Source organism: Octopus bimaculoides, chromosome 5 (assembly GCF_046866305.1).
Source record: "Octopus bimaculoides isolate indiv1 chromosome 5, ASM4686630v1, whole genome shotgun sequence".
Lineage (NCBI taxonomy): Eukaryota > Metazoa > Mollusca > Cephalopoda > Octopoda > Octopodidae > Octopus > Octopus bimaculoides.
In genome coordinates this window covers 51,599,726-51,626,686 of record NC_142932.1, presented here as the reverse complement: position 1 = coordinate 51,626,686, position 26,961 = coordinate 51,599,726, and the positions used below count along the sequence as shown (strand labels likewise).

Below are 26,961 nucleotides of genomic sequence, written 5' to 3'. Positions count from 1 at the left end.
TTTTTTTTCCTGCTGTACCCTTATTTGTATTTTTATTTTTATTTATATTTTGATTTCAATTGTATTTTTATTTTTATTTCTATCTTATTTTTGCTGTTGTTTTTCTTCTGGTCTCTACCACACCTCTGTTTTTACCTCTTGCTCTACATCTGTATGTAACCCTTTGTGAATCTCTGAAGAGGCCTAGAGGTTCGGGCATGTAACCCCATTTCAAAATGTCATCCGATAATCACTCCGGTAAGGAATATTCGGATAGAATGGGGCCTGCCAAAACTAGGCCGTAACAGCTGTAAGATTAAACTTCTGTTCATCCTCTAATTCCTTATGTACTTTGTACTTCTATATGTAAACCATGTTGGCAAAATAACATAGTCTGCCATGGACACCTGTGCTTTGGTTCTTTCTTTCTTTTTCTTTTCTTCCTCTCTTTTGTCACTTTTGCTATGAATTAAATTAATGAATTCAACGGGATACACCGTCTGCAAGTAGTTGGGTTCAGCATATTATCCTCCATTTTCTAATTGTTACACAAATTTTGGGTAAAACCTCCACTTTTACCCGCTCCCATTGATTGCACCTAGTATAGCACTAGTGTAGCAATAATTGGGTACCTTCCCAGCAGTATACTGGATAGATACTATCCCTAAGTGGGTTGTACCCCCAACCCCTAACTCTCTCACGTTATATATATATATATATATATATATATATATATATATATATATATCCAAGAAAGTTAGGGGTTGTGAATCCAACCCACTAATGGATAATATCTATCCAATATACTGCCGGAAGGATACCCAATTACTATTACACTAGTGTTTTTACCGAGTGTAATAAATGGGTGCGGGTAAAAGGAAATTTTACCCTTAATTTATATAGCAATAAGAAAATGGAGGGGAACATGTGGCACTCATCAACTTGCAGACATTGTACTGACAATAAAACAAATATAGAAAAACATATGACACACCACGTCATATCAGTAATAAAAATCAAAAAGGACATCCTATGACCGAAGAAGGGACAATGTCTCACAGCTGTTTCAGCCTAGAGGTGACATGCCTCACTCCATCTATACAACTCCAGCAAGCTGGAGCAATTGATAGATGAAATGGATGAAATAGAGGTACATGCACGGCTATCCAGGCCACCCCCAAAGATCCACAAAGTTCATGGAGTTAATTTAAAATATATAAATATAAACATATAAAAAACATATGAAAATCATAAAAACTCGCATATATATGCACATGCATGCACACTTTGACATATATAGATATACATAAATAAACAAACACAAATACATGAATATATATATATGTACACTTAAGTGTACATACATAAACGTTCACACATGCACACCAATGAATCATTTGCTATATCGGACTATAGATAACTAAATTACAACAGGCATATAGTCCATTTTTTGTATTATAGTGCATTGTTGTACCATTCAAAACTTTTTATTCTTTATAAACAATACACAATGCTTCAAGCGAACTACAATACTCTCCTATATATATATATTATACTATATTATTATATGATTGAATGCCACACATCCTCTACCAAGTTTTATCTTGATAATTCTGATGCGCACTCTATACGATCTTTCGTTTTTCTCTTTCTTTCTCTCTCTTATTCATTTACCTCCTCTTCTCCCACTATTCTATCCTATTACTCTGTCACTCCCTCTCCTTCACTACTCCTCCTTTGCTCACGTAGCTCCCACATGACCATCGGCCATCTTCCTATTTTTCTCTTCCTGCAACAAGGAAGACGTGTTCTTGTTTGACTTCTGTCCACGCTTGATTTACGTGTTCACCACCACAACCTCGTTTCTTAGCAGCCCTTCCTGTTTGTTTTCACTGTCCTGTTTGTGTTACCTATTTTGACCCTCCGCAAAATCCTAAATTTTACTCAATTTGCTTTGCAGGAGCAACTGTTTTATCGAAAGCATATATTGTTGTTTAATGCTTGAAATACGAGACTAGAAAAACAGCCAACAACTGATGGAGGGTCATTCTTTATGTTTGCTTTGTTTTCCATTTGTGCCTTTCATTGTTCGAAAGAGTAGTTCATGTTCTGTGTACTCGTGCTTCGTACTTTTTGTTGTACATGTTTTATGACGTCCTGTGCCCACATATGCATATATATATACGTACAGATGTAAGTATGTACATATATGTATCTATATATACATGCATATATATATTATTATTATTATTATTATTATTATAATATATATATATATATATATATAATATATATATATATATATATATATATATATATATATATATATATATATATATATATATATATAAACTAGCAGAGGCACCCGGCGTTGCTCGGGAATGAAATTGTTGCTTGAAGAAAAAAAGGCAAAATATGCTGTATAGAAATTTGAGAGGACATTCTGTAGATGGACTCACAGATGAATGATCGCTGGGCGCCTCTCATGAATGGGGAAAATTGAAGATGTGCCAAAAAGCCTCATTGGTACTTGGAAACTTTTACGAAAATTAAAATGGGGATTAAATGAAAAAAATGATTTACGTGAATATCCTCACAAGAGTAATTGAAATAAATGCCGATTGTGGAACCCTCTGCGCGCGCGCGCGCATACGCACTTGTGTCTTTGTAAATATGTTTGTATACATTTATGTATGTGTGTGTTTGTAAGAGACAGAGTGTGAGTGAGAGAGAGAGGTTTGTTGTCATGTATACGTACATGTATAAATATACATACATCTTTGGATGTATGCATATGACAACACAGCCCTTGACTCACTCACACTGTCTATTACAAACACTCACGCGCGCGCATACACACGTGTGTCTTTGTAAATATGTTTGTATACATTTATGTATGTGGTTGTTTGTAAGAGACAGAGTGTGAGTGAGTCAAGGGGTGTGTGTGTGCGTGTGTATGTGTGTGAGACAGAGTGAGAGAGCGGTGTGTATGTAGTATTTACTCTTTGTCTCTCTCTCTCATACACACTCACACACAAAATAGAGCGTGAAGCTTTTTTGCCGTTGTTACGTCAATACCGGAAGTTGACATTGAGGAACCTTTTTAAAGAAGTGAATCTTAAATATAAAGCAATATTATTTATTTTTAATTTAAAAAATCAAGTGAAGAGCTTAAGATTTATCCGAGGTCAAATTATTCACGCATCACAAGTATGGAAGCATTTGGTGAAGTCGATTTCACGTTAAAAGCGATTACACACACATCTCTGTTTTATATATAGTATAGGTAAAATGTTTTAAATGACACAACAATGCACTATAATACAAACAATGGACTATAAGAACTGTTGTAATTTAATCATCTATAGTCTGATTTGATATTTCGGAATAAAAATCCTTTCTTCAGATATCCCTAGGAATTGATGGAATCGTCGAATATGTGGTCTCACGAAGCTCCTACCAGAATTCCTCATGAGAAGTGCGTTAGGTCGGCCATGTCTCAATCTCGTGTGTGCTAGCACATCCATAGCGCTGCTTCTAAGTTGTTTTATACGTGCAGCTTCCGTTTTTTGGGGGGTTTTTTGCCTTAAGATACCCCTTCCTGAGAAGACAACTCACAAGGAAACGAACAAGGGACAACAATCAATGCACACTAAAAAAACTGTCCCATCCGTGACACAGATTTATGCCATCGGGTAAATGTTGTGTATAGAATACAATGTAAAAAATGCAGTTTTTCGTTCATTTTGGCAATTTTATGGCAATATGTTTCTGCAGTACACCACCAAACATTCACCATGACCTTCTTTTTGAAGAGTTCCTGTTTATGGAAGGTTTTTGGTGCTTCATTTTGGTGCAACTACTGCAAAGAACGTTTTTTATTATTGTACAGAATCCACTTTTCATCACATGTTACAATATGGTCAAGAAATGGATAAGTCTGGTTACAGAGAAGAAGCAACGAGCAAATTTCATATCTGCACATTTTCTGATTTTCATTCAGATCGTGTGGTACCCATTTGTCTAGATTTTTTGATTTTCTGATCGCAAGCAGTTTTCTGGCTAACTTGAAGTTTTTTTGCCAGTTCTCAAGCAGTTTTATGTTGATCTTTATCAATCATAGTTTTTAATTGACCGTCATCGATGCCAGATGGGCATCCACTTCAAGGCTCAGATTTCCACTGCGAAATAGTTTAAACCATTTACCTCAAAGGTTGCCTTGACTCTGTAACAAGACTAGGTAAGCCTAGTCAGGTTTTCTTTTTTGTTTCTCTTGTTTAGAGAGAGCTCAGTATTTTAATCATGGCATTTATTTTCACAGCAACACTACAAACATAATACACATACATATATAAATTTAATTGAAGCTTTTCTATAAACTCATTGTCTCAATACTTTAGTTCTTTAATTAACGTGTGTGTGTGTGTGTGTATGTGTAACATAATATAATATAAAAATCTTACCTGAAAGCCACTTTATTTGAAAGGATTTCAGATTTTCTGTAGATTGAACCTGGAGCCTTATAATAACTAAGTTATTGTAACTTAAGATGTATTCAGTGGGTTTTCTTGGTTCCCTTAGAATGGCAGCAAGATAGCTTTCAGAGATTGACCTTGCTCCAACCCAAACTTCAATCTCTGCTTGATCCTGCAAGATGTCTGTTGATTCAAACTAAGATTAAAGAAAAGGTTTCAAAATCAATTATATTTCATTTGCTTGTTGCATATGTAACTAAGTTCATTTCAGATATTTTATTTTTTCTCATAAAAACAAAAGTAATAACACATTCTATCATATCAGATAAGAATTTTTTAAGTCTTAAACATTTCATCCAGTTTATTATGTAGCTGCATTTGTATAGTATAATATTGATTTAAATTTTAGCATAAGACCTGTAAGTTTAGGGGAGAGTATAAATAGATCACATCGACCTCATTGCTCAACTGATACTTATTTTATTAACCCTGAAAGGATGAAAGTAAAACTCAATGTTGGTGGAATTTGAACTCAAAAACATAAAGCTGGAAGAAATTCTGCTAAGCATTTTGTCTGGTATACTAACAATTCTGCCAACTTGCTGCCTTATAATATTTCTGCCTCTGTTATAGCATTTGGTGGTGAATTAACAGAATCAGAATATGTCTGAAAAAAATCCCCTGCTAGTATTCATACTGGTTTTCCGTGTTCTGAGGTCAATTTTATCATTTAGCCTTTTGAGATGATAACTAAAGTACCGGTTTAGAATTCACTATCATCCAGTTAGATAACTTGTCCAGACCAATGCATCTCTTCCGTTCCAGATATACCAATCAAGCAACACAGCATGTATCTTTGGCCTATATTTTAGTCACATTGTTTTTTGCTAGCTGAAGTAACCCATCTGTGCATGCCACAACTACAGATGATAGAAGAAGTTTGTTAACTGAACTGGTTGATCCTTGCCATTGACAATATGTTGTCTGCTTATCTACTTAACATCTAACCATATTCATCAATGATTCAATAAGATTCATGCGCCAAAATAATTCACACCCACCATGTTGCATCCCATTATTTCAACATACACTGAATTGGGTGGGTTTAAGGTATTTAACCCTGAGCTGTCTGGTACAGGTGTAAATTCTTCCACCCCGTCTCTCTCTCTCTCTCTCTCTCTCTTTCTCTCTATCCCCTCTTTTTCTCTCTCCCTCTCTTTCTCTATCCCTCTCTCTTTCTTTTTCTTCCTCTCTCTGTCTCCCATCTCCCCCCTTTCTCTATTTATCTATCTGTATTATCTTTCTTTCTAACTCTCACTCATTATGATGCCTGAGTAATGAGGGATGGTGTTAGATATGTCTATATTCAATACACCCCCACCATTATCCTTCTGTGCTGCTAGCCATCACTCAGACATTAAATGATGATGATGACAACAATGATTACAACAACAACTATAATGATGATGATGATGATGATGACAATGAAAGCTGGTGATAGTAATGGTGAGGATCATCTCAGTATACTAAGATGTTTATAAGATAAAAGAATTACAAGTTTCCATCATTATATATATGTACAGATATAAATGTATATAATTATATATGTATGTATGTATGTATGCATTTTTAAATGTTATACATGTTATACACAGAAATAACAGCATGAGACAAACATGGAATGTGTTAGTATACAGGAAACTTACCCAAATTTGAAGCTTGCTGCCAACTTTTCCTTCGATGATCCATTGACAATTCAATGACTTTGCAAGTCTTTGAATAATATTTGTAAGTTTAATTTCACCCTCAGATTGATTCAATAAAAATTGGCAGTCTTCAGCTTTAAAAGAAATTTTCAGTAAAACAAAAAGTGTTATTGATAATAATTTACTGAAGTAAAAGCAACAAATGTCCCATCTCCACCCAAGCACATACCATACATTCTTTCTTCCCCCTCCTCACCATTTCATTGAGTCTTGATGTCTCCTGAAGTTAAGTTCCTCCTTATACACATTTTTTTCTCAACTCTTCCTCCTCAGAATAGCAGCCTTCTGAGATTATTTTTGCAACCATGTTATTTTCTTAAAATGTTGACTGACAAAACTTCAAACTAAGCATACACCACCTCATTGATCTTTTCATCTGGAAAGTCTAGCAAAAAAAGGATGACCATTAATCCTATCTCTCTTACCTCTGGCTCATTAAATGAAAAGCTTTATATTACCGACACTTGTGCAATTCAAGCTATGCTCTACTTATCAGAAAAGTACAGTATATTGTCCACTATAATATTATTTGTACTATGTTGCAATGTACTATTGCAGATAGGAGAACAGCTTCTAGATATGGGAAGAGTTAGTGATGAATATGAAAATAAGTTGTCCTGAACAAAGAAGTCTGGTCTTTTGTGAAGCATAGTACTCTTGAGTGATCTAGGAGTTACAGGCAAAGCTGTCTCAATGAAAGAATCATCTATCAATCATCTTTGGGAAGACTCCATGTGTCAGAAGGAACAGTCAGTAATGTTGTCCACGAAGACATCAGATTTAAGTCTTATATGATGAGGAAAGGTTAATTTGTCAGAAAAAGGAAAAGAGAATTACTACATCGGATTTAAAAGGATCTTAAACAAACTGAAAAATCCAACAGAAGAAGATTTGATTTGGTTTTCATCAAACGAGAAAAACTTCAACTAAGATCTATAAATTAACAGAAGAAATGACAGATGGTTATGTGCAGACCCTTCTGAAGTTCCAAGTATTATGCATACAAAATTTCCTGCAACTGTCATGGTTTTAGGGGTTGTCAACAATGAAGGACATGTGATGCCACCTTACTTCTTTCTACAAGGCCTTAGAGTCAACTCTGCTGTCTACATTGAGGTCCTGGAAATAATTGTTAAGCCTGGGTATGCAATGGAAGAACATATGTATTTCAGTAAGATTCTGCACTATCACACATAGCTCTAGTAACATAGGAATGGATGGTTGAAAATTTTCATGATCACATAACCCCTAACAATTGGCCTTCTAATTCCTCAGATCTCAATCCATTGGACATTATTGGAGTGTTGTTGAGAGAGAGGTCAATGAACACACCCATAACACCAAAGATTCTTTGAAAGCTGCCATAGTCAGAGTAATGTCCAAAATGAACCAGAACTGCTTGATTCAAGCATGTATATTATTTAGATCTCATATAGAAGCAGTTGCTGAAGCTGAGGGTGGCTTTATTGAATCTTTGTCTTAGGTAATCCTGCACCATGTGGCACATTGGTCAGCAAAGCTTCTCCAACATGGTCGGTCAGCCACAGCAATTTCAGCTTCATCCCATGAAATGTCAATGGCTTTGAGGTCATTGATGAAGGTGCTGCTTCAAGTCGCTTTTGGTCGCACTTGTTTTCGCATGCCATGTGGTGGCTTCCACAGATTGATGGTTTTCACATGCCGCAACGATGGTAAGTGGAGAACATGGCTTGTGAAACGCAAGTAGTGATCAGTGACAGCATCATGGAGTGGACGAGTTTCAGTTCAGTGATGTATCTCGTCGTTGGTGATGTGGTCATGGTATGATATTCGCAGTAACTACTGGAGGCATCATAGCTGAAATACATTGATCCTTCGTGCGATCTTTGCTGATGTCTTCCATGTTTCCGCCGTGTATATTCCGCTTCTATGTTTCCACCACGTATATTGCCGATGGTATGACAATACTGTTGAAGAGGCACACTTTGGTTTAGGTGGAAATCGCCCTGCCTGCCCAGATGGGTTTGAGCCATTGAAAGACAGCTGAAGCCTTCCCAATCTGGCAGGCAACGTCACATTCAGCATCTCCAACATTGGACACAATGCTGCCCAAATAGGTGAACTCATCAACTTCCTTGATTTGGTGTTGTCCAATCATCAAGGGGATGCCATTGTTGTTCCCATCAACATATCCAATCCTTGGCTTGCTGTGTCCCCAAAACATATACTGAGAGTGATAAGAATCAAACATCCAGTCAGCATCATGGTGTTTGAAGTGATCGCTAGTGATGGTGACATTATGTCTCCATTCATTTTCTCACACAGCCTCAGACTCAGCATGGAGGCTTACATCAAGTACCTGGAGGAGGTAGTGCTGCCCTGAGTCAAGAGGGTGACTGCTGGAAGACTTTATGTCTGGCAACAGGACTCTGCACTATGCAACACAAACAGGAGAACCCAGTCATGGCTGTCAGACAGTTTCTGCAACCACATTACCCCAAACATCTGGCCACCTAACTCTCTAAACTGCAGCCCCCTTGATTATTAGGTGTGGAATGGAGTTGAGTGAGAGACCAACAAAATTCCTTGAAACACTAAAGATTAACTAAAGGCGAGGATTATGGCAGCATTCCCCAACTTAAACAAGGAGATCATCCAGAAGAGTTGGTGGAGATTCCAAAGTTGTGTGGAAGCTGTGGTTGAAGACAATGACGATTTCATTGAATAAATTTACTCTTTAGTATTTCAAGATATTTTTTATGTAATTTTGCTGAATGTATCTATTAAAATGAGATGTCAGTGTTATTTTCATTTTTGCATAATTTAGATGACAATATAATCACTGCACTCTGTATATATATGTATATATATATACTTTTTACCTTTTATATATACATACATACATACATACATATATATATATATATATATATATATATATGTTTATTTATATATATATATATATATATATATATATATATGTTTATTTATATATATATATAAATAATTACAGAGGCATCAAGCTGTTAGATCAGGTTATGAAAGTTACAGAGAGGGTCATAGCCCAACTAATTAGGGAGCGAATCAATTTAGATGAGATGCAGTTTGGGTTCGTGCCAGGTAAAAGCACTACTGATGCCTTATTTCTAGTGAGACAGTTGCAGGAGAAATACCTAGCTAAGGATAAACCTCTGTACCTGGCTTTCGTTGACATGGAGAAAGCCTTTGACAGGGTCCCCCGATCCCTTATCTGGTGGTCAATGAGGAAACTTGGGATAGAAGAATGGTTAGTGAGAGCTGTGCGAGCCATGTACAGAGATGCTGCCAGTAAGGTGAGGGTTGGAAAAAAATGAGTACAGCAATGAATTCCGGGTAGAGGTAGGGGTCCACCAAGGTTCCGTCCTCAGCCCCCTCTTATTTACCATAGTCCTCCAGGCAATCACAGAGGAGTTCAAGACAGGTTGCCCCTGGGAGCTCCTCTATGCTGATGACCTTGCCCTAATTGCGGAGTCACTATCAGAACTAGAGGAGAAGTTTCAGGTGTGGAAGCAAGGTCTAGAATTGAAGGGCCTTAGAGTCAACCTAGCTAAAACCAAAATCCTAATAAGTAGGAAGGTAGATAAAACACAAACCCCTTCAGGTAGATGGCCCTGCTCAGTATGTAGAAAAGGAGTAGGTAGTAACTCTATAAGATGTACCCGGTGCAAGCTATGGACACATAAGAGGTGCAGCAACATCAAAGGCAGGTTAACTAGCAAGTTAGTTTTTGTTTGTGGCAGATGTTCAGGTGCAATAAAGACTGCAAACAAACAGGAAACAACTTCTATCTCATTCCAGGGTGAAAAACTAGAGGTAGTCGATAGCTTCCGCTATCTGGGCGACCAAGTTAGTAGTGGGGGTGGGTGCGCTGAAAGTGTAGCTGCTAGAATAAGAATAGCCTGGGCAAAGTTTAGAGAGCTCTTACCCCTGCTGGCGACAAAGGGACTCTCACTCAGAGTAAAAGGCAGACTGTATGACGCATGCGTACGAACAACCATGCTACATGGCAGTGAAACATGGGCTGTAACTGCTGAGGACATACGTAAGCTCGCAAGGAATGAAGCCAGTATGCTCCGTTGGATGTGTAATGTCAATGTGAATACTCGTCAGAGTGTAAGTATCTTGAGAGAAAAGCTGAACATTAGAAGCATCAGTTGTGGCGTGCAAGAGAGACGATTGCGCTGGTATGGACATGTGGTGAGAATGGAGGAGGATAGCTGCGTGAAAAAGTGCCACACCCTAACAGTTGAGGGAACCCGTGGAAGAGGTAGGCCCAGGAAGACCTGGGCTGAGGTGGTGAGGCAAGACCTTCGTACATTGGGCCTCACCGAGGCGATGACTACTGACCGAGACCTTTGGAAATGTGCTGTGCGTGAGAAGACCCGGCAAGCCAAGTAAGATCGTTGCCAGTGCCCCTGGACTGGTTCTTGTGCGGGTGGCACATGAGATGCACCATTTTGAGCACGGCCGTTGCCAGTACCGCCTGACTGACTCCTGTAGGATTTTCGAGCGAGATCGTTGCCAGTGCCTCTGGACTGGCTTGTGCGGGTGGCACATAAAAGACACCATTTCGAGCGTGGCCGTTTTCGTGCGGGTGACACGTAAAAGCACCCACTACACTCTCTGAGTGGTTGGCGTTAGGAAGGGCATCCAGCTGTAGAAACTCTGCCAAATCAGACTGGAGCCTGGTGTTGCCATCCGGTTTCACCAGTCCTCAGTCAAATCGTCCAACCCATGCTAGCATGGAAAGCGGACATTAAACGATGATGATGATGATGATGATATATATATATATATATATATATATATATATGTTTATTTATATATATATATATATATATAAATAAACATATATATGTTTATATATTCTAAATTATTATCTCGCTGACATACTACGACGAAATCTCCAAGATGCAGATAAGATAGAGATTTTTATTTATTTACGGCCTCAAACATCTCATACCTTCGCGCTTTAGTTTGCCCTCTATTATTTATCTTGTTTCTCTCCATGAAATTCAATTGAATTCAGTTGTTGTCTTAAATTCATACTTATTCATTTTCTAAGCTTCCTAAATTCATTGCTCTTTTAAAAATTACGATTTATGCATTGTTGTCTCTCAAATATTTAAAATCTACAATTAAGAGCCCTATCTACTCGCTGGCGGTACCTACCCACCCCTACCCATTTTCCTTAATTCAAAAATTCTTATCGCTCCTTAAAATTATGGCTTTTAAGTGTTGATTTCTCAGCCCAAGAATTACAGCGTGATGTGCTGCTTGACTGGCCCCACCTCTCTCTCTCTTTATATATATATATGTATATGTATGTATATATATATATATATATATATATATATATATATATGATGATGATGATCTTTTCTCCCGCCATGCCTCTGTCTACCCCTCCATCCTCTCTCTCTCTCTCTCTCTCGTAGTTTTTCCTTAAGGTCTTCAGGTTCTGGCTATATATAAATGAGAAACCCATTCTAAATTATCTCGCTGACATACTACGACGAAATCTCCAAGATGCAGATAAGATAGAGATTTTTATTTATTTACGGCCTCAAACATCTCATACCTTCGCGCTTTAGTTTGCCCTCTATTATTTATCTTGTTTCTCTCCATGAAATTCAATTGAATTCAGTTGTTGTCTTAAATTCATACTTATTCATTTTCTAAGCTTCCTAAATTCATTGCTCTTTTAAAAATTACGATTTATGCATTGTTGTCTCTCAAATATTTAAAATCTACAATTAAGAGCCCTATCTACTCGCTGGCGGTAACCCGCCCTCCCACCCCCTCAACCGGAAGTTCATTCCTCTGTCATCCTGTCAACCTCGGCTGTCTCCCGGAACCCATCTAGTGGCCTTGGCCATCCTCTCCCCTACCTTTGGGTAGCGCATTAAGTTTGAGAAATGTTTGCAGGTTGTAGGTACTGTTTTGCTTATAAATTCTTCCAATTGCAAGTTTTCTTTTCAGGTACACGACACTGCTTTTCCCCTTCCCAGGCTACAGGCCCACACCCCCAACACCCATACTGTTAGGATTGGCACTCTCAACGTCGGCACGCTGAAAGGTAGATCTGGTGAAATTGTTGAGATGCTTGAACGGAGACGCGTAGATATGTGCTGCATCCAGGAAGTAAGATGGAGAGGAGGTTCTGCGAGGTTCCTCACAGGCAAAGAACACAGGTACAAGATTTTCTGGGCAGGGAACACTGACGGGGTCGGGGGCGTAGGAATACTTCTAGCGGAGAAATGGGTGGATAAGGTAATCGAGGTCGTTAGAGTAAGTGACAGAGTACTTAAGATCAGACTAGTGCTTCATCATAGATTAGCTACTGTCATCTCAGCCTATGCACCTCAACCGGGGCTACCAGATGGTCTGAAAGACCAATTCTATGACACCCTCTTGCAAACTACCTCGTCGACGAGTGACAGGGACCTTCTCTTTGTGGCTGGAGACTTCAACGGTCATGTCGGACGTCGTGCTGGAGGCTTCCATGGCATACATGGAGGCTATGGCTTCGGTTCCCGCAACGAGGAGGGAACCAGACTGCTGGAGTTCTGTGATGCAACCGATCTTATGGTCTGCAATACCAACTTCAGGAAACCTGCCAGTCACCTAGTCACCTACCGCTCCGGCAGACACTCTAGCCAAATCGACTACATCCTCGCCAGAAATAGGGAAAGAGGGCGGCTTATAAATGCCAAAACCTACCCTGGCGAAGAATGTACCCCACAACATAGATTAGTAGTTAGCGACTTTGGGATCAAGGCAAAATGGGTGCCCAGAATTAGACAGGCTTGGAGGAGAAGGGTGTGGAAGCTTAAAGACCCTGCAAACGGACAGAGACTTAGAGACAAGTTACTTGAAGCATTTAACGAAATAGAAGGGGATATAGCATCATACAACGTGGAAGACAATTGGAGATTTCTGCGGGACAACCTGTTGAAAGCCACCGACCAGATTTGTGGGTGGTGTAAGGTCCCCTCCCGACCCAGAGTAACGTGGTGGTGGAACAAGGAGGTAGACAGGGCTATTAGACAAAACAAACAGGCTTGGAAGGACTGGAAGAACGGTGGTAGCAGGGAATTGTACCAATGTGCCAGAAGGGAGGGTAGGCGACAGGTTTATTTAGCCAGAGGGGAAGCAGATAAGGAAAGATTTGCCAATGTTCTGCGCCGTGAGGACCAAAGACTCGAGGTATTTCGTGTTGCAAGACAGTGTAGGAGAGAGAATAGTGATGTTGTAGGAGAGAAATGTGTTCGCATGGATGATGGTACGCTTGCATTAAATGAGGATGCAAAGAAAGAGGTCTGGAGATGCCACTACGATAGATTGCTTAATAAAGAGAATGAATGGGAGAAAGAGAGCCTGCCGTATGTCGACCCAATAGAGGGACCAGCTATCCGAGTTGATAGTACCAGGGCAGATAAAGCAATTAAGAGTATGAAGACCGGGAAAGCCCCCGGCCCATCAGGAATCACTGCAGAGATGCTCAAAATATCTGGCAGTGTTGGCTATAGCCTAGTCACCCGTATTACGAACCAGGTGATACACGAAGGAGTCATACCCAATGACTGGTGTAGCAGCATCATAGTCAACTGCTACAAAGGTAAAGGTGACGCTTTAGATACAAATAATTACAGAGGCATCAAGCTGTTAGATCAGGTTATGAAAGTTACAGAGAGGGTCATAGCCCAACTAATTAGGGAGCGAATCAATTTAGATGAGATGCAGTTTGGGTTCGTGCCAGGTAAAAGCACTACTGATGCCTTATTTCTAGTGAGACAGTTGCAGGAGAAATACCTAGCTAAGGATAAACCTCTGTACCTGGCTTTCGTTGACATGGAGAAAGCCTTTGACAGGGTCCCCCGATCCCTTATCTGGTGGTCAATGAGGAAACTTGGGATAGAAGAATGGTTAGTGAGAGCTGTGCGAGCCATGTACAGAGATGCTGCCAGTAAGGTGAGGGTTGGAAAAAAATGAGTACAGCAATGAATTCCGGGTAGAGGTAGGGGTCCACCAAGGTTCCGTCCTCAGCCCCCTCTTATTTACCATAGTCCTCCAGGCAATCACAGAGGAGTTCAAGACAGGTTGCCCCTGGGAGCTCCTCTATGCTGATGACCTTGCCCTAATTGCGGAGTCACTATCAGAACTAGAGGAGAAGTTTCAGGTGTGGAAGCAAGGTCTAGAATTGAAGGGCCTTAGAGTCAACCTAGCTAAAACCAAAATCCTAATAAGTAGGAAGGTAGATAAAACACAAACCCCTTCAGGTAGATGGCCCTGCTCAGTATGTAGAAAAGGAGTAGGTAGTAACTCTATAAGATGTACCCGGTGCAAGCTATGGACACATAAGAGGTGCAGCAACATCAAAGGCAGGTTAACTAGCAAGTTAGTTTTTGTTTGTGGCAGATGTTCAGGTGCAATAAAGACTGCAAACAAACAGGAAACAACTTCTATCTCATTCCAGGGTGAAAAACTAGAGGTAGTCGATAGCTTCCGCTATCTGGGCGACCAAGTTAGTAGTGGGGGTGGGTGCGCTGAAAGTGTAGCTGCTAGAATAAGAATAGCCTGGGCAAAGTTTAGAGAGCTCTTACCCCTGCTGGCGACAAAGGGACTCTCACTCAGAGTAAAAGGCAGACTGTATGACGCATGCGTACGAACAACCATGCTACATGGCAGTGAAACATGGGCTGTAACTGCTGAGGACATACGTAAGCTCGCAAGGAATGAAGCCAGTATGCTCCGTTGGATGTGTAATGTCAATGTGAATACTCGTCAGAGTGTAAGTATCTTGAGAGAAAAGCTGAACATTAGAAGCATCAGTTGTGGCGTGCAAGAGAGACGATTGCGCTGGTATGGACATGTGGTGAGAATGGAGGAGGATAGCTGCGTGAAAAAGTGCCACACCCTAACAGTTGAGGGAACCCGTGGAAGAGGTAGGCCCAGGAAGACCTGGGCTGAGGTGGTGAGGCAAGACCTTCGTACATTGGGCCTCACCGAGGCGATGACTACTGACCGAGACCTTTGGAAATGTGCTGTGCGTGAGAAGACCCGGCAAGCCAAGTAAGATCGTTGCCAGTGCCCCTGGACTGGTTCTTGTGCGGGTGGCACATGAGATGCACCATTTTGAGCACGGCCGTTGCCAGTACCGCCTGACTGACTCCTGTAGGATTTTCGAGCGAGATCGTTGCCAGTGCCTCTGGACTGGCTTGTGCGGGTGGCACATAAAAGACACCATTTCGAGCGTGGCCGTTTTCGTGCGGGTGACACGTAAAAGCACCCACTACACTCTCTGAGTGGTTGGCGTTAGGAAGGGCATCCGGCTGTAGAAACTCTGCCAAATCAGACTGGAGCCTGGTGTTGCCATCCGGTTTCACCAGTCCTCAGTCAAATCGTCCAACCCATGCTAGCATGGAAAGCGGACGTTAAACGATGATGATGATGATATATATATATACATATATATATATATATATATATATATATATGTGTGTGTGTGTTAATATATATATATATATATATATATATATATATATATATATATATATATACATATATACATATGTATACATATACATATATATATATATATATATATATATATATATATATAGACACACACACACGTACACATGTATACATACATACACACACAAGCATATATATACACACATTGGCTTCAACCACGGCCTACAGACGACTTCAGAATCTCCTGCAACTCTTCTGAATGGTCTCTTTGATTAAGTTGGGGAATGCTGCCATAATCCTTGCTTCATTTAATCTTTGATGTTACAAGGAATTTTGTTGGTCTGTCACTCAACTGCAAACCAACACCTAATAATCAAGGGGGTTACAGTTTGGAGAATTAAGTGGCCAGATGTTTGGGGTAATATGGTCGTAGAAATTGTCTGACAGCCATGACTGGGTTCTCCTGTTTGTGTGGCATAGTGCAGAGTCCTGTTGCCAGACATAGGGTCTTCCAGCAGCCACCCTCTTGACTCAGGGCAGCACTACCTTCTCCAGACACTTGATTTAGGCCTCAATGTTGACTGTGAGGCCATGTGGGGAGATGAATGGAGGCATAATGTTACCATCACTAGCGATCACTGCAAACACCATGATGTTGACTGGTCTTTTGATTTTTATTACTCTCGGTACATCTCGTCAGATTGCACTGTTTTCAGATTGAAACTCAAGCACTCTGAAATGTTCATATTGGAACTTCCAATGTGAATGCCAAGCAGTACAGCATGTCGTTTACAAATTTCTGGCAGAGTGATTTGTGTCATGGTGCTGCTTTTCTCACAGACAGTGCCCAACTGACCTACCATTCTGTGTAGTCGACAAAATCAAAAACAAACAATGCACATGTACAAAATTAAAAATGTAAAATAGCAGCAATTTACCCATCGCACCCTGTACATATATACATACACAAACATAATGTATGTGTATATATATATTTATATCATCATAACCATTTTTAACATCTGCCTGCCATGCTGGCATTGGTTGGAAGGTATATATATATATATATACATATATATATATATATATATATATATATATATATATATATATTTGCAATCTATGTTTCATAGTTAATGTATACTCACTGTTAATAGGTCAGTTACTGCAGTATCTGTCCTGAAATAACATCTGTTATAGACTTGTGTTTTTAAAACAATAAATGTCAAAACGAGACAAAAATTTCATCTCAGGAGTGGCCAAAAAGGAATCAAAATGCATTGGTACTCAAACACAAACACATGCACATGCATGCACACACACACACACATATACATGCACATGCATACAGACACACACATATACATTCATGCACACACACGCATATACATGCACATGCATACAGACACACACATGTAATATGATCAAAAATGAGTTTAGGAAATGGCCAGCGAAATGTATCTGAACCACATAGACAAATGCAAATATATCAAATACCAGACAGCATAAATTCTTGATTTATTAAAATTATCTCCACCATGGATCATAATAACCATAAGTCAATTAAGACTAATGTCCACTTGAGAAGGGTAGATAATCTTGATAATCAAAGTTCTGCACAGTTGAAATGCAATTAAAGGACAGGCTTATTGTTTGGATGATAAGAGGGCATTCGTGGACACATGTTTCTGCCTCAATAGCCATCATCAGTGCAACAATTGTCTGACCTTATCTCCAGTAACCAAAAGACTTAGACTTATACAAAAAAGAGTAGAACACATTTATGGCCTAGGTAATCTGTATACTATAAGCAAAAATGAACTAAGAGAAATAACTCAGAGTGGGAATAGATAAACACATATGTGTATGTGTGTGTGTGTGTGTGTGTGTGTGTGTGTGTGTGTGTGAAGGTACATGGCTCAGTGGTTTGAGCATTGGGCTCACGATCATAAGGTAATGAGTTCGATTTCTGGATCAGGCTGTGTATTGTGTTCTTGAGCAAAACACTTTATTTCACATTGTTCCAGTTACCTCTGCTGTAGAAATCAGTTGCAATGTCACTGGTGCCAAGCTTTATTGGCCTTTGCCTTTCTCTTGAATAACGTTGGTGGTGTGGAGAAGGGAGGCTGGTATGTATGGGCGACTGGTAATCTTCCATAGACAACACTGCCCAGACTTGTGCCTCAGAGGGGAACACTCTAGGTGCATTCCATGTCTTTCAAATGACACCACCCTGCTAAGCTAGGTGAGCAGGCCAACATTCCCCCTGATCGGAAGATTATTCTGTTACAAGGTTATCCATCTACATCTGAGTAGACTGGAGCAAAGGGAAATGGAGTGTCATTCTCAAGAATACAATGAACCACCCAGACTGGGAATTGAAACCATGATCTAGCGATCGTGTGTGCAATACTCTAACAACAGGTCCACATACCTTCACACACACACACACACACACACACATGTATATAAGGTCTGAGATGATTGGGGGTTTGCTATGTTTGAGAAGATCTATTTTAGCTAAAATGGAGTTCATAGGTGCATATTGGTTATACCTACCATCTCTGAAGAGCACATGCTATTACTTAACTATGCTGTTAACTAATATCCGGTTATTTAATACCCAGTGTGAAACTGATTGTTAAAATTAGCTGAAATGGTCGAATGATACTGCATATTCCAATCTATATATATATATATATATATATATATATACTGATGACCTTGCTCTTATAACTGAGTCCAGTTATGGAAACAAAGTCTAGAGTCAAAGGGCCTTAGAGTTAACCTAGCAAAAAGCAAAGTCTTAGTAAGTACAAAGGCAGACAAATCACAAATCTCTTCAGGTATACAGCCCTGCTGAATCTGTAGAAAAGTTGTAGGTAGAAACTCCATAAGATGCACTCAGTATAAGTTTTAGACACATAGAAGGTGCAGCAACATCAGAGGAAGGTTAACAGGGAAACTAATTTTTGTATGCAGAAGATGCACAGATACAATAAACACTGAAAATGGGCAGAAAATAGACTCCATCAACTGCCAGAGGGACAAGTAGACAAGTAGATAACTTCCATTATTTAGGTGACCAAGTTAGTAGTAGAAGTGGATACTCCAAGAGTGTAGCTGTGAGAATAAGATTAGGCTGGGCAAAGTTCAGAGAGCTCCTACCCCTGCTGGCAACAAAGGGCCTCTTTCTCATCAAGCCAAGCAAAATTGCTGTCATGGCAGATACCGGTGTCATGCAAATTGACACCTGTGGTAGTGGAACATAATAGCACCTTGATGTTACACAAATGGCACATAAAAGCACTTGTTACATTCACAGAGTGGTTGGCATTAGAAAGGGCATTCAGCTATAGAAAACCATGCCAAATCAGACTGCAGTCTGATGCAGTCTTCCAGCATGCAAGCCTGGTGAAACCGTCCAGTCCATGTAGGCATAGACAACGGACGTTAAATGATGATGATGATGATGATGATATGTATCATCAAATGTAAAAAGCAACCCAAATTGCTGAAAAAATTTTTGACAAATGTTAAGCTTCACATAATAACCACGAAACCAATGGTTAAAAAATGTGGAGATCCAAACTGTGGAACATGCCCCAACCAACTGGAAGGCTCAGAATTCCAATTCAAGCAAGAAGAGAGGTTCACAATTAAAACCAACTATAACTTTCTCAGGTTGAGGATATAACTATATAGGACAGACAAGTATGGAACTGAATCTTTTTGATTTGGCGGGTGCCACTTTTTATTTGTTTTATTTAGTGTGTTTTCTACCGAAACACTTTCAAACTTCGTATACTTGTATATTTTGTGTTATAGAACAGATAAAAATTTTTCTATTCAAAGTTATTTCATGTAAAAAATTGTCGTATTTCGGTAATTTCAACCAATCACTGACGAGGTGAAAACAATTACTGCTGTGAATCATCAACAAAGCGTTGTGCGGTGTAATGGGATCTTTTCCCTTGAATAAAATTAGTGCCGTTGTTTGTAAACAACAACTATCAGCGGTAATGTTATTTATGACATCGTCCGTGCGTTTGTACTGGTTTTAGCTTTAGGGTTTTAGGGTTAGGGTTAGGGTTAGGGTTATGAGTATTTTTGCCAATGCTCATAACCCTAACCCTAACCCTAAAACCTTAACCCTAACCCTAACTCTAAAACCCTAAAGCTAAAACCAGTACAAACGCACGAACGATGTCATAAATAACATTACCACCGATAGTTGTTGTTGACAAACAACAGCACTAATTTTATTCAAGGGAAAAGATCCTATTACACTGCACAACGCTTTGTTGACGATTCACAGCAGTAATTGTTTTCACCTCAATAGACGTCAGTGATTGGTTGAAATTACCGAAATACGACAATTTTAACACGAAATAACTTTAAAAAGATAAAACTTTCTCAATAACACTAAGAGTAAAAGATGTTTTATATGACACATTCTACCAGTGTCCGAAGTTTGAAAGTGTTTCGTTTAGAAAACAAGTGGCGCCCGCCAAATCAGAAAGATCCATGGAACTTAGAGTCACACTACATAAGGAATAGATCTGTTTCTCAAAGTACAGACAGGTACCCTTGAGTAAACACATAGAAAGATGTGCAGGGAATCTCAAACTAAATTTCAGTTTTCCCCATCTACCAGTGTAAAGAAGCAATTTCTGTACAAGAACGTTTAAATAAATAAAATTTATTTATAAAAAAAAAAAAACAGAACACACCTAAATATGAACATATAACCAACTTAGGTGTCAGTATATACTTTAATTCATAATTACATATCCATCACTGTACATATTTCATCTCACTACTTTAATTTATGAGTTTTTGTATGTTTATTTATCTCACTCCAAAAAAGAGCAATTACCTCCCCTGTCCCAAGTAACAACTATCACCAATTACCACTCCTTCGATTTTTCTACTAGCTGATTCATCTACAAACTTTCATACAAGAACATGGACTAAAGTCCTCCTAAGAAAATACGAAATTACAATAATTTCAATGTCATGATTAGCAAAAGCGAAACTGGTTGACAACCACAACACTCTTTCATTGAAAATATATTAAAACTATGTAAACTGCATGCATTTTCCTTCTTTTATTATATATGTATATGTATATATATATATATATATATATATATATATATATATATATATATATATAATCACAGTAGCTTCTAAGTCACTGTGCCAAGAAAGGCTGTATATGGTCACTTGAGAAGCTAAAAATAGATGCCAAATCCTTTTCAACACATATATCACCATCTTAGGATATCAAACTGAATAAAAAGTAAGCAATGTTTTGAATCATAAAATTCATCGCAATATATTTCAATAATGCGGAAATTTTGTTCAACCAAGTAAGTACATTATAATCAACACATTTTTACCAACGAGTTACAAGTTTGTTTATTCCAGTAACATAAAAATCTGGAGCTGATGAATTCTTTGAATACATTTTTAGCATGGGTTTGGTTTTTGAACTCCTTCTTGCGTGGGAAACCATCAAGATACTTGAAAGAATGGCAGTTGGTAGGAGAAAGATCTGGGGAATAAGTTGGGTGGGGAAGAACTTCATAGCCAAGTTTCTTCAACTTCTGGATCATCATTGGTGAAACATGTAGTAGAGCATTGGTGAAACATGTAGTAGAGCATTGGTGAAACATGTAGTAGAGCATTGGTGAAACATGTAGTAGAGCATTGATGAAACGTGTAGTAGTGCATTGGTGAAACGTGTAGTAGAGCATTGTCTTCTGTTGATGGGATGGAAGAGTAACAGTTTTTCATTTATTTTGGCAATTTCATGGCAATATGTTTCAGTAGTAATAGTTTTTCTGGGTTTTATGAAGTTATTGTAGATGAGTCCAGTAGTACACCACCAAACATTCACCATGACCTTCTTTTTGAAGAACTCAGGTTTAGGGAAGGTTTTCAGTGCTTCATTTTGGTCCAACCACTGCAGAGAACATTTTTTATTATTGTACAGAATCCACTTTTCTTCGCAATATGCTCGAGAAATGGATCAGTCTTGTTACGGAGAAGTGATGAACAAATTTCATATCTGCGCATTTTCTGATTTTCATTCAAATTGTGTGGTACCCATTTGTCTAGATTTTTTTTATTTTTCCAATCGCATGCAAATGGTTGCAGTCAATTTTCTGGCTAGCTTGAAGTTCTTTTGCCAGTTCTCAAGCAGTTTTATGTGGTTGTTTCTTAATAACTGTCATCAATGACAGATGGGCATCTACTGTGCTCACAATCTTCAAGGCTGAAGTCTCCACTGTGAAATCATTTCGATCATTTTCGAGCTGATCACTCATTGGTCATTTCCTCACCAAACATTTTGTTGATATTGCAAGCTGTTTCAGCTGCTTTATGCCCTTTCTTGAAGTTGAATAGCAAAATTGCTTGAATATCACGATTTGACAGTTATATTTCAGATGATTGTAACAACGGTAAAAAAATATCAATGTTAATTCATTGATGCATTTGGACAAGTCTAAGTCTGTATTATCAGACAATTGCAAAAAATGTTTAAAAAGAATTCAAAACTCTGCAAAAATCTTGTACAAATTCATCATGGTTCAAAACATTGCTTATTTTTTACTCAACCTTATATAAACATGCCACATTCAATAATGTAGTCAAGATATCCCAAATGGTGTGATGATCAAGGCTGGAACAAATTTCTAGGTAGGTTTTACTCAATCATGGTTAGCCTAGGATTAAACAAAAATGATTTAAATTAATGACAGAAATTAAAAGACTAGGTTACCCACCATTTAATTGAGATAAACGAGGGGTTGTTGAATGAAGCAGAGATGTTGGCAGTGTTGAAGTTTGTGTTATTGTTGGTGTGGAAAGCTTGTCACTTGTAATTTTTTTTGTCTTAATGTGTTGGAAAGCTAATTATTTGTAATAATTTTTGTGTTCAAATATCTTAATAACAATATACTCACCACAGTCGGCTTCATCCTGACCATTCTCACAATCAGTATGGCCATCACATACTTTGCTTCTATCCAGACATCTTCCTTTATGTCGGCCCCTCAGGCCACAGTTAAATGAATCTAAACAGGACAAACTCAATTATCAAATCATATACCCTTTTTTTAGAAATGTCAAGGTTTCATTTAGCTTATATATGTATACTATAATTCTAGGTTTACCACAGTTCATTCACACAGACTGATTCACTGATGGTGACATGGCTGATGGGTGACTTTAGACGCTTCAGACAGTGCCTGGCAATCAAGCTGAAACCAATTTCTGGCTCCCTTATTGGTCAACTAGACGCACTTGCCATAGAGTTGCTCTCTGATCACTATCTATATTGGTAGGGGAGAACAAGGGGCACTGTGACCAGCCTCCCCAGGGAACTCAAGAAGAGAATTATTATAGAACTGAAACAATTCAATGACAAGTAGAGGAACATTGTTCTCTCTATGTATTACACCACTTTCATCAATGGTCAATCTACTCATCATTCATATATAGTAAGCTATTGGAACTGATTCTGATAACCTAAACTTGCAGTTATTTTCACATGGAGACATTAATTCTGAGTCTGATTACCCACAGCTCAGATTGTCCAACACCCTGAAGAAATATATTTACTGGAAAGACTGTAAAAATCTTTCATCGTCAGATAAAAGACATTAAATCAAACATCTAAATAACTCAAAACAGCTCCAGGCCTTGAATTTCTTCTACTTACACACAAACATTTAGTACTTAAAAATTTAAACTGGCCATAGCCAACTCAGGTATTCCATCTGTTATATGTTCAAACTGGCCATATTAGGCTTCTCACATCTCCCTACAATGTCATTCTAAAAATAAGCAATTGTATCATCAAAATCTTAAAGCCATGAAATAATGCATGATTAGTTCAAAGCAATGTGAATAAATAAGCATTACATTTGACATAATAATCTGGATGCTAAAAGGTTAATGTGTTATGAATACACTCAATCAACCTCCTGAGTTAGCAGCTAGAGCAGTTGCCTCCAACATTAATGTCACAAGTATTCAAGAACATTGATTCCTTCGTGATGAGTTAGATCTCAAATATCATGATATTAGTAATGCTTAGAATCTACTGTGTACCTCTGCAGGAAAAAAAACTATTGTTGTATCAGTTAGTGGAGTAGGTATACTTCTTAATCTACAAACATCCAAGTCTTTAAGTAGTTTGAAAAGATTTTCCTAAGTAGATAATTGTTACTTTCAATAGGAATCCTTGTACTGCTGAGATCTCCTGCTATAGTCAAACTAATATTTGTGACAAAAAAGTTGTACATATGTCTTGGAAGTTCTCATTCACTTGATAAATATCAAAGTATCATAGGCAAAAATATAAAGTATAAATTGGATGTAATGGAAATCACAAATATGAATTTCAAAAATCCACTAAAAGACCATTACAATTGACAGAGTAATTAGAATGCAAAAGGGCTAAATATTTACTTTTGTCTTTGATGACAGGTCTGCTGGTTCAAGGCTAACTTGGCGCTATACATTATCATCATCATTAATGACTCCTATTATTATTACTACTACTACTAATACTACTACTACAAAAAGAAACAGAGTTAGTTATAGTATATAAATTCAAAATTCTGTACCAACCTTTTGGGCATGCTGGCATCTGGCAAACAAATGGTTCTGGTTTGTTACATTGATTTAAATACCACTTCCATTGTTTGTGTTTGTCTGAATATTTTAAGCTGCAACATTTTCCATCTTCTAGGCTGGGTTGGCTGTCTCCCCACAAACCAAATGCAACACTACTTTCAGATCCATCACTCCAAAATGCTTTGGTGATGTTTGTCACAGATTTCTGAGCATTTAGATATGTGTAACCTTAAAAATATATCAGCAGCAGAGTGAAACACAAAGATTAATATATATATATATATGTATATATATAGATAGATTTTGTTTTAAAATATATATATATATAAAGATGGTTTCTTTATGATACACTTGTAAAAAAATGTATTGCTAAAAGTGTGTATACCATATAATTATACATGTTTGTGTGTGCATATGTGTGTGTACATATATATGTGTGTGTAGAATGTAAACATTGAAGCATCTAGAAAGTTTTATGCAAATGAAGTATCTTGAATGCCATTCTAGTAATAAATGATAGCTCATAATGCATAGGGTAAAAATCGAATTTGAGAGGAAAAAAAAAGCCACCTGCAGAACTTGAACCAAACATTAAACTATTGCCCCTTTTTGAGTTTCTTCTAAATGCTTTAGCGTTACAAGTGAGAAAAAACCTTGCATCTGGCATTAAGAAGAATTCCTACAATGCAGAATATCATCATCATCATCATCATTGTCATCGTCATTATTGTCATCATTGTCATCACCATTATCATTCGATGTTCATGTTCCATGCTGGCATGGGTTGGACAGTTTGACAGAATGCAATGTGTCCAAGAACTGCATTGTGCTCCACTGTCTGCTTTGACATGGTTTCTGTGGATGGATGCACTTACCAATGTCAACCATTTTACAGCAGGTACTGAGTGTTTTTTTTTTTTTTTCATGCCAGTTGCGTTATTGAGGTCATTATGTAGCTTACAGGATTACGAACACTGGGGGAAGTGGGGTGGGAGTTAGTTACATGCTAAGTGACAAAGGGTGGCTAAACTGTGAGAAGTGGAGGTAGGGTTAGAACAGAGCCTTATAAAGGACCTGCATAGCTATTCACATTTAGTAGAAAGGGAAGAGAAGAAAGAGAAAATGATCAGTAGGAACCACAGAGCGATAACCCATTTCTAATTTCCACAAAATTTATTCCATCACAAGTGATTGTAGAATAGCCTATTAAATGACACAAAATTCTCTAAAATCCAAGTAATGGGCCAGTATTAAACTAGGGTCCAAGATGCCTGCTACTCACCATTGTTTTGTTCAGGAATACCAGAAGTTATTTTATATCCTAACATACAAGATTTGTTGCCAAAATAATATTATTAATCCCAAACTACTTTACAAAGGTTTCTTATCCTATGATTGAACAGTCTTAGTCATAGTTCTTCCCACTTCCCATAGAGCATCAGATGATGAGAGATATCCACCTAACATGGTTGAAAACCCTTTCAAGAACACTCTCTTCCAGCTAGGCCAACATTTACCAGGTCTCACCTCTTACATTTTTTTCTCTAGCTTCCACTTGAGAGGGACTCTCTCTGGACTCTTGTTGAACCATGCACAGTTCATGGCTAAGCATCTTCTGTCATCTCACAAGAATAGAATTTATACTGCATGGCACTATCCACAACTTTGTCATGCTTGGTCCACAATGTGGTCATACCAAGAAATTCCCAGTATGATCTCAAGGCAATGACTGCAGAAAATACTATCAGTTCCATTGATTATGATCAAAGTTATTCTAACTATGACCTTTCCATCTAATTATATATCAAGGGTTATATTATCTCATGAGTCTTTCCTTTTTATAAGATAATAAAGTGTGAATTGAGATATCTGCTTCTTCCAAGTTTTCAAAATTACTCATTGAACATCATTTAATGAAACAGAAACAATGATGTTGTGTTTGTTGTTGTTTAGCTCCAGTCCTTTTTAACAGAGATTTTGCTGCTATTTCTACCAGATTAAGCAACCATGTTGAAGCCTCACATTGGTTTGAGAGGTTAATATTTGAAAGTGTCAAAAGGCGATGAACTGGCAGAATCATTAGCATGGCAGGTGGAATGCTTAGTGACATTTCGTCCTTCTTTACATTCTGAGTTCAAATTCTGCTGAGGTCAACTTTGTCTTTCATCATTTCAAGGTTGACAAAATAGGTACCAGTTGAACATTGGGCTGATGCAATCAACTTAAGCCCTTCTATAAAATTGCTAGCCTTGTGCCAAAATTGAAAGCCAATATTAGAGAGAGTCGTTAGGATGTCAGTAGAAAGTGTTGGTAGAAAATGTCAGCAGCAGAGAATGTCTGTAGAAAGTGTTGATAGAGGTATTGGCTGAAAATGTCAGTGGAAAATGTTGGCAGAAAGAGTCACCAGAAGATGTCATCAGAATTCCAATCAATCATGTTAAGAAGCACAAAATGTTGCTGCTCAGCTTGCATGGACATGAATGGAGTTATGCAGAACTGAGAAGAAGATATCAGGTGGTAAGGGCTATAGTGAAATCTGTAGGACTGGTCAGGAAGAGAGGTGGTGGGTTTTGTATGGCAGTAGTGGTGGT

The 26,961-nt window shown here is 38.3% G+C and overlaps 1 protein-coding gene across 5 annotated transcripts in view; it reads right to left on the bottom strand.

The window, feature by feature from the left end:
- The window catches only part of LOC106881248 (uncharacterized), a 297,452-nt gene that overhangs the window by 187,244 nt on the left and 83,247 nt on the right, over positions 1-26,961 (bottom strand). For all 5 annotated transcript variants that reach the window (XR_008264114.2, XM_052967796.2, XM_052967797.2 and 2 more), the window contains exons 5-8: positions 24,365-24,598; positions 22,693-22,803; positions 6,161-6,294; positions 4,443-4,650 (exon numbers count right to left, since the gene is read on the bottom strand). Coding sequence is in view for 4 of the 5 variants with exons in the window: in XM_052967796.2 (XP_052823756.1) it covers positions 4,443-4,650; positions 6,161-6,294; positions 22,693-22,803; positions 24,365-24,598 (687 nt within the window). In the remaining variant the exon portion in view is untranslated. The remainder of the gene's footprint in view (positions 1-4,442; positions 4,651-6,160; positions 6,295-22,692; positions 22,804-24,364; positions 24,599-26,961) is intronic.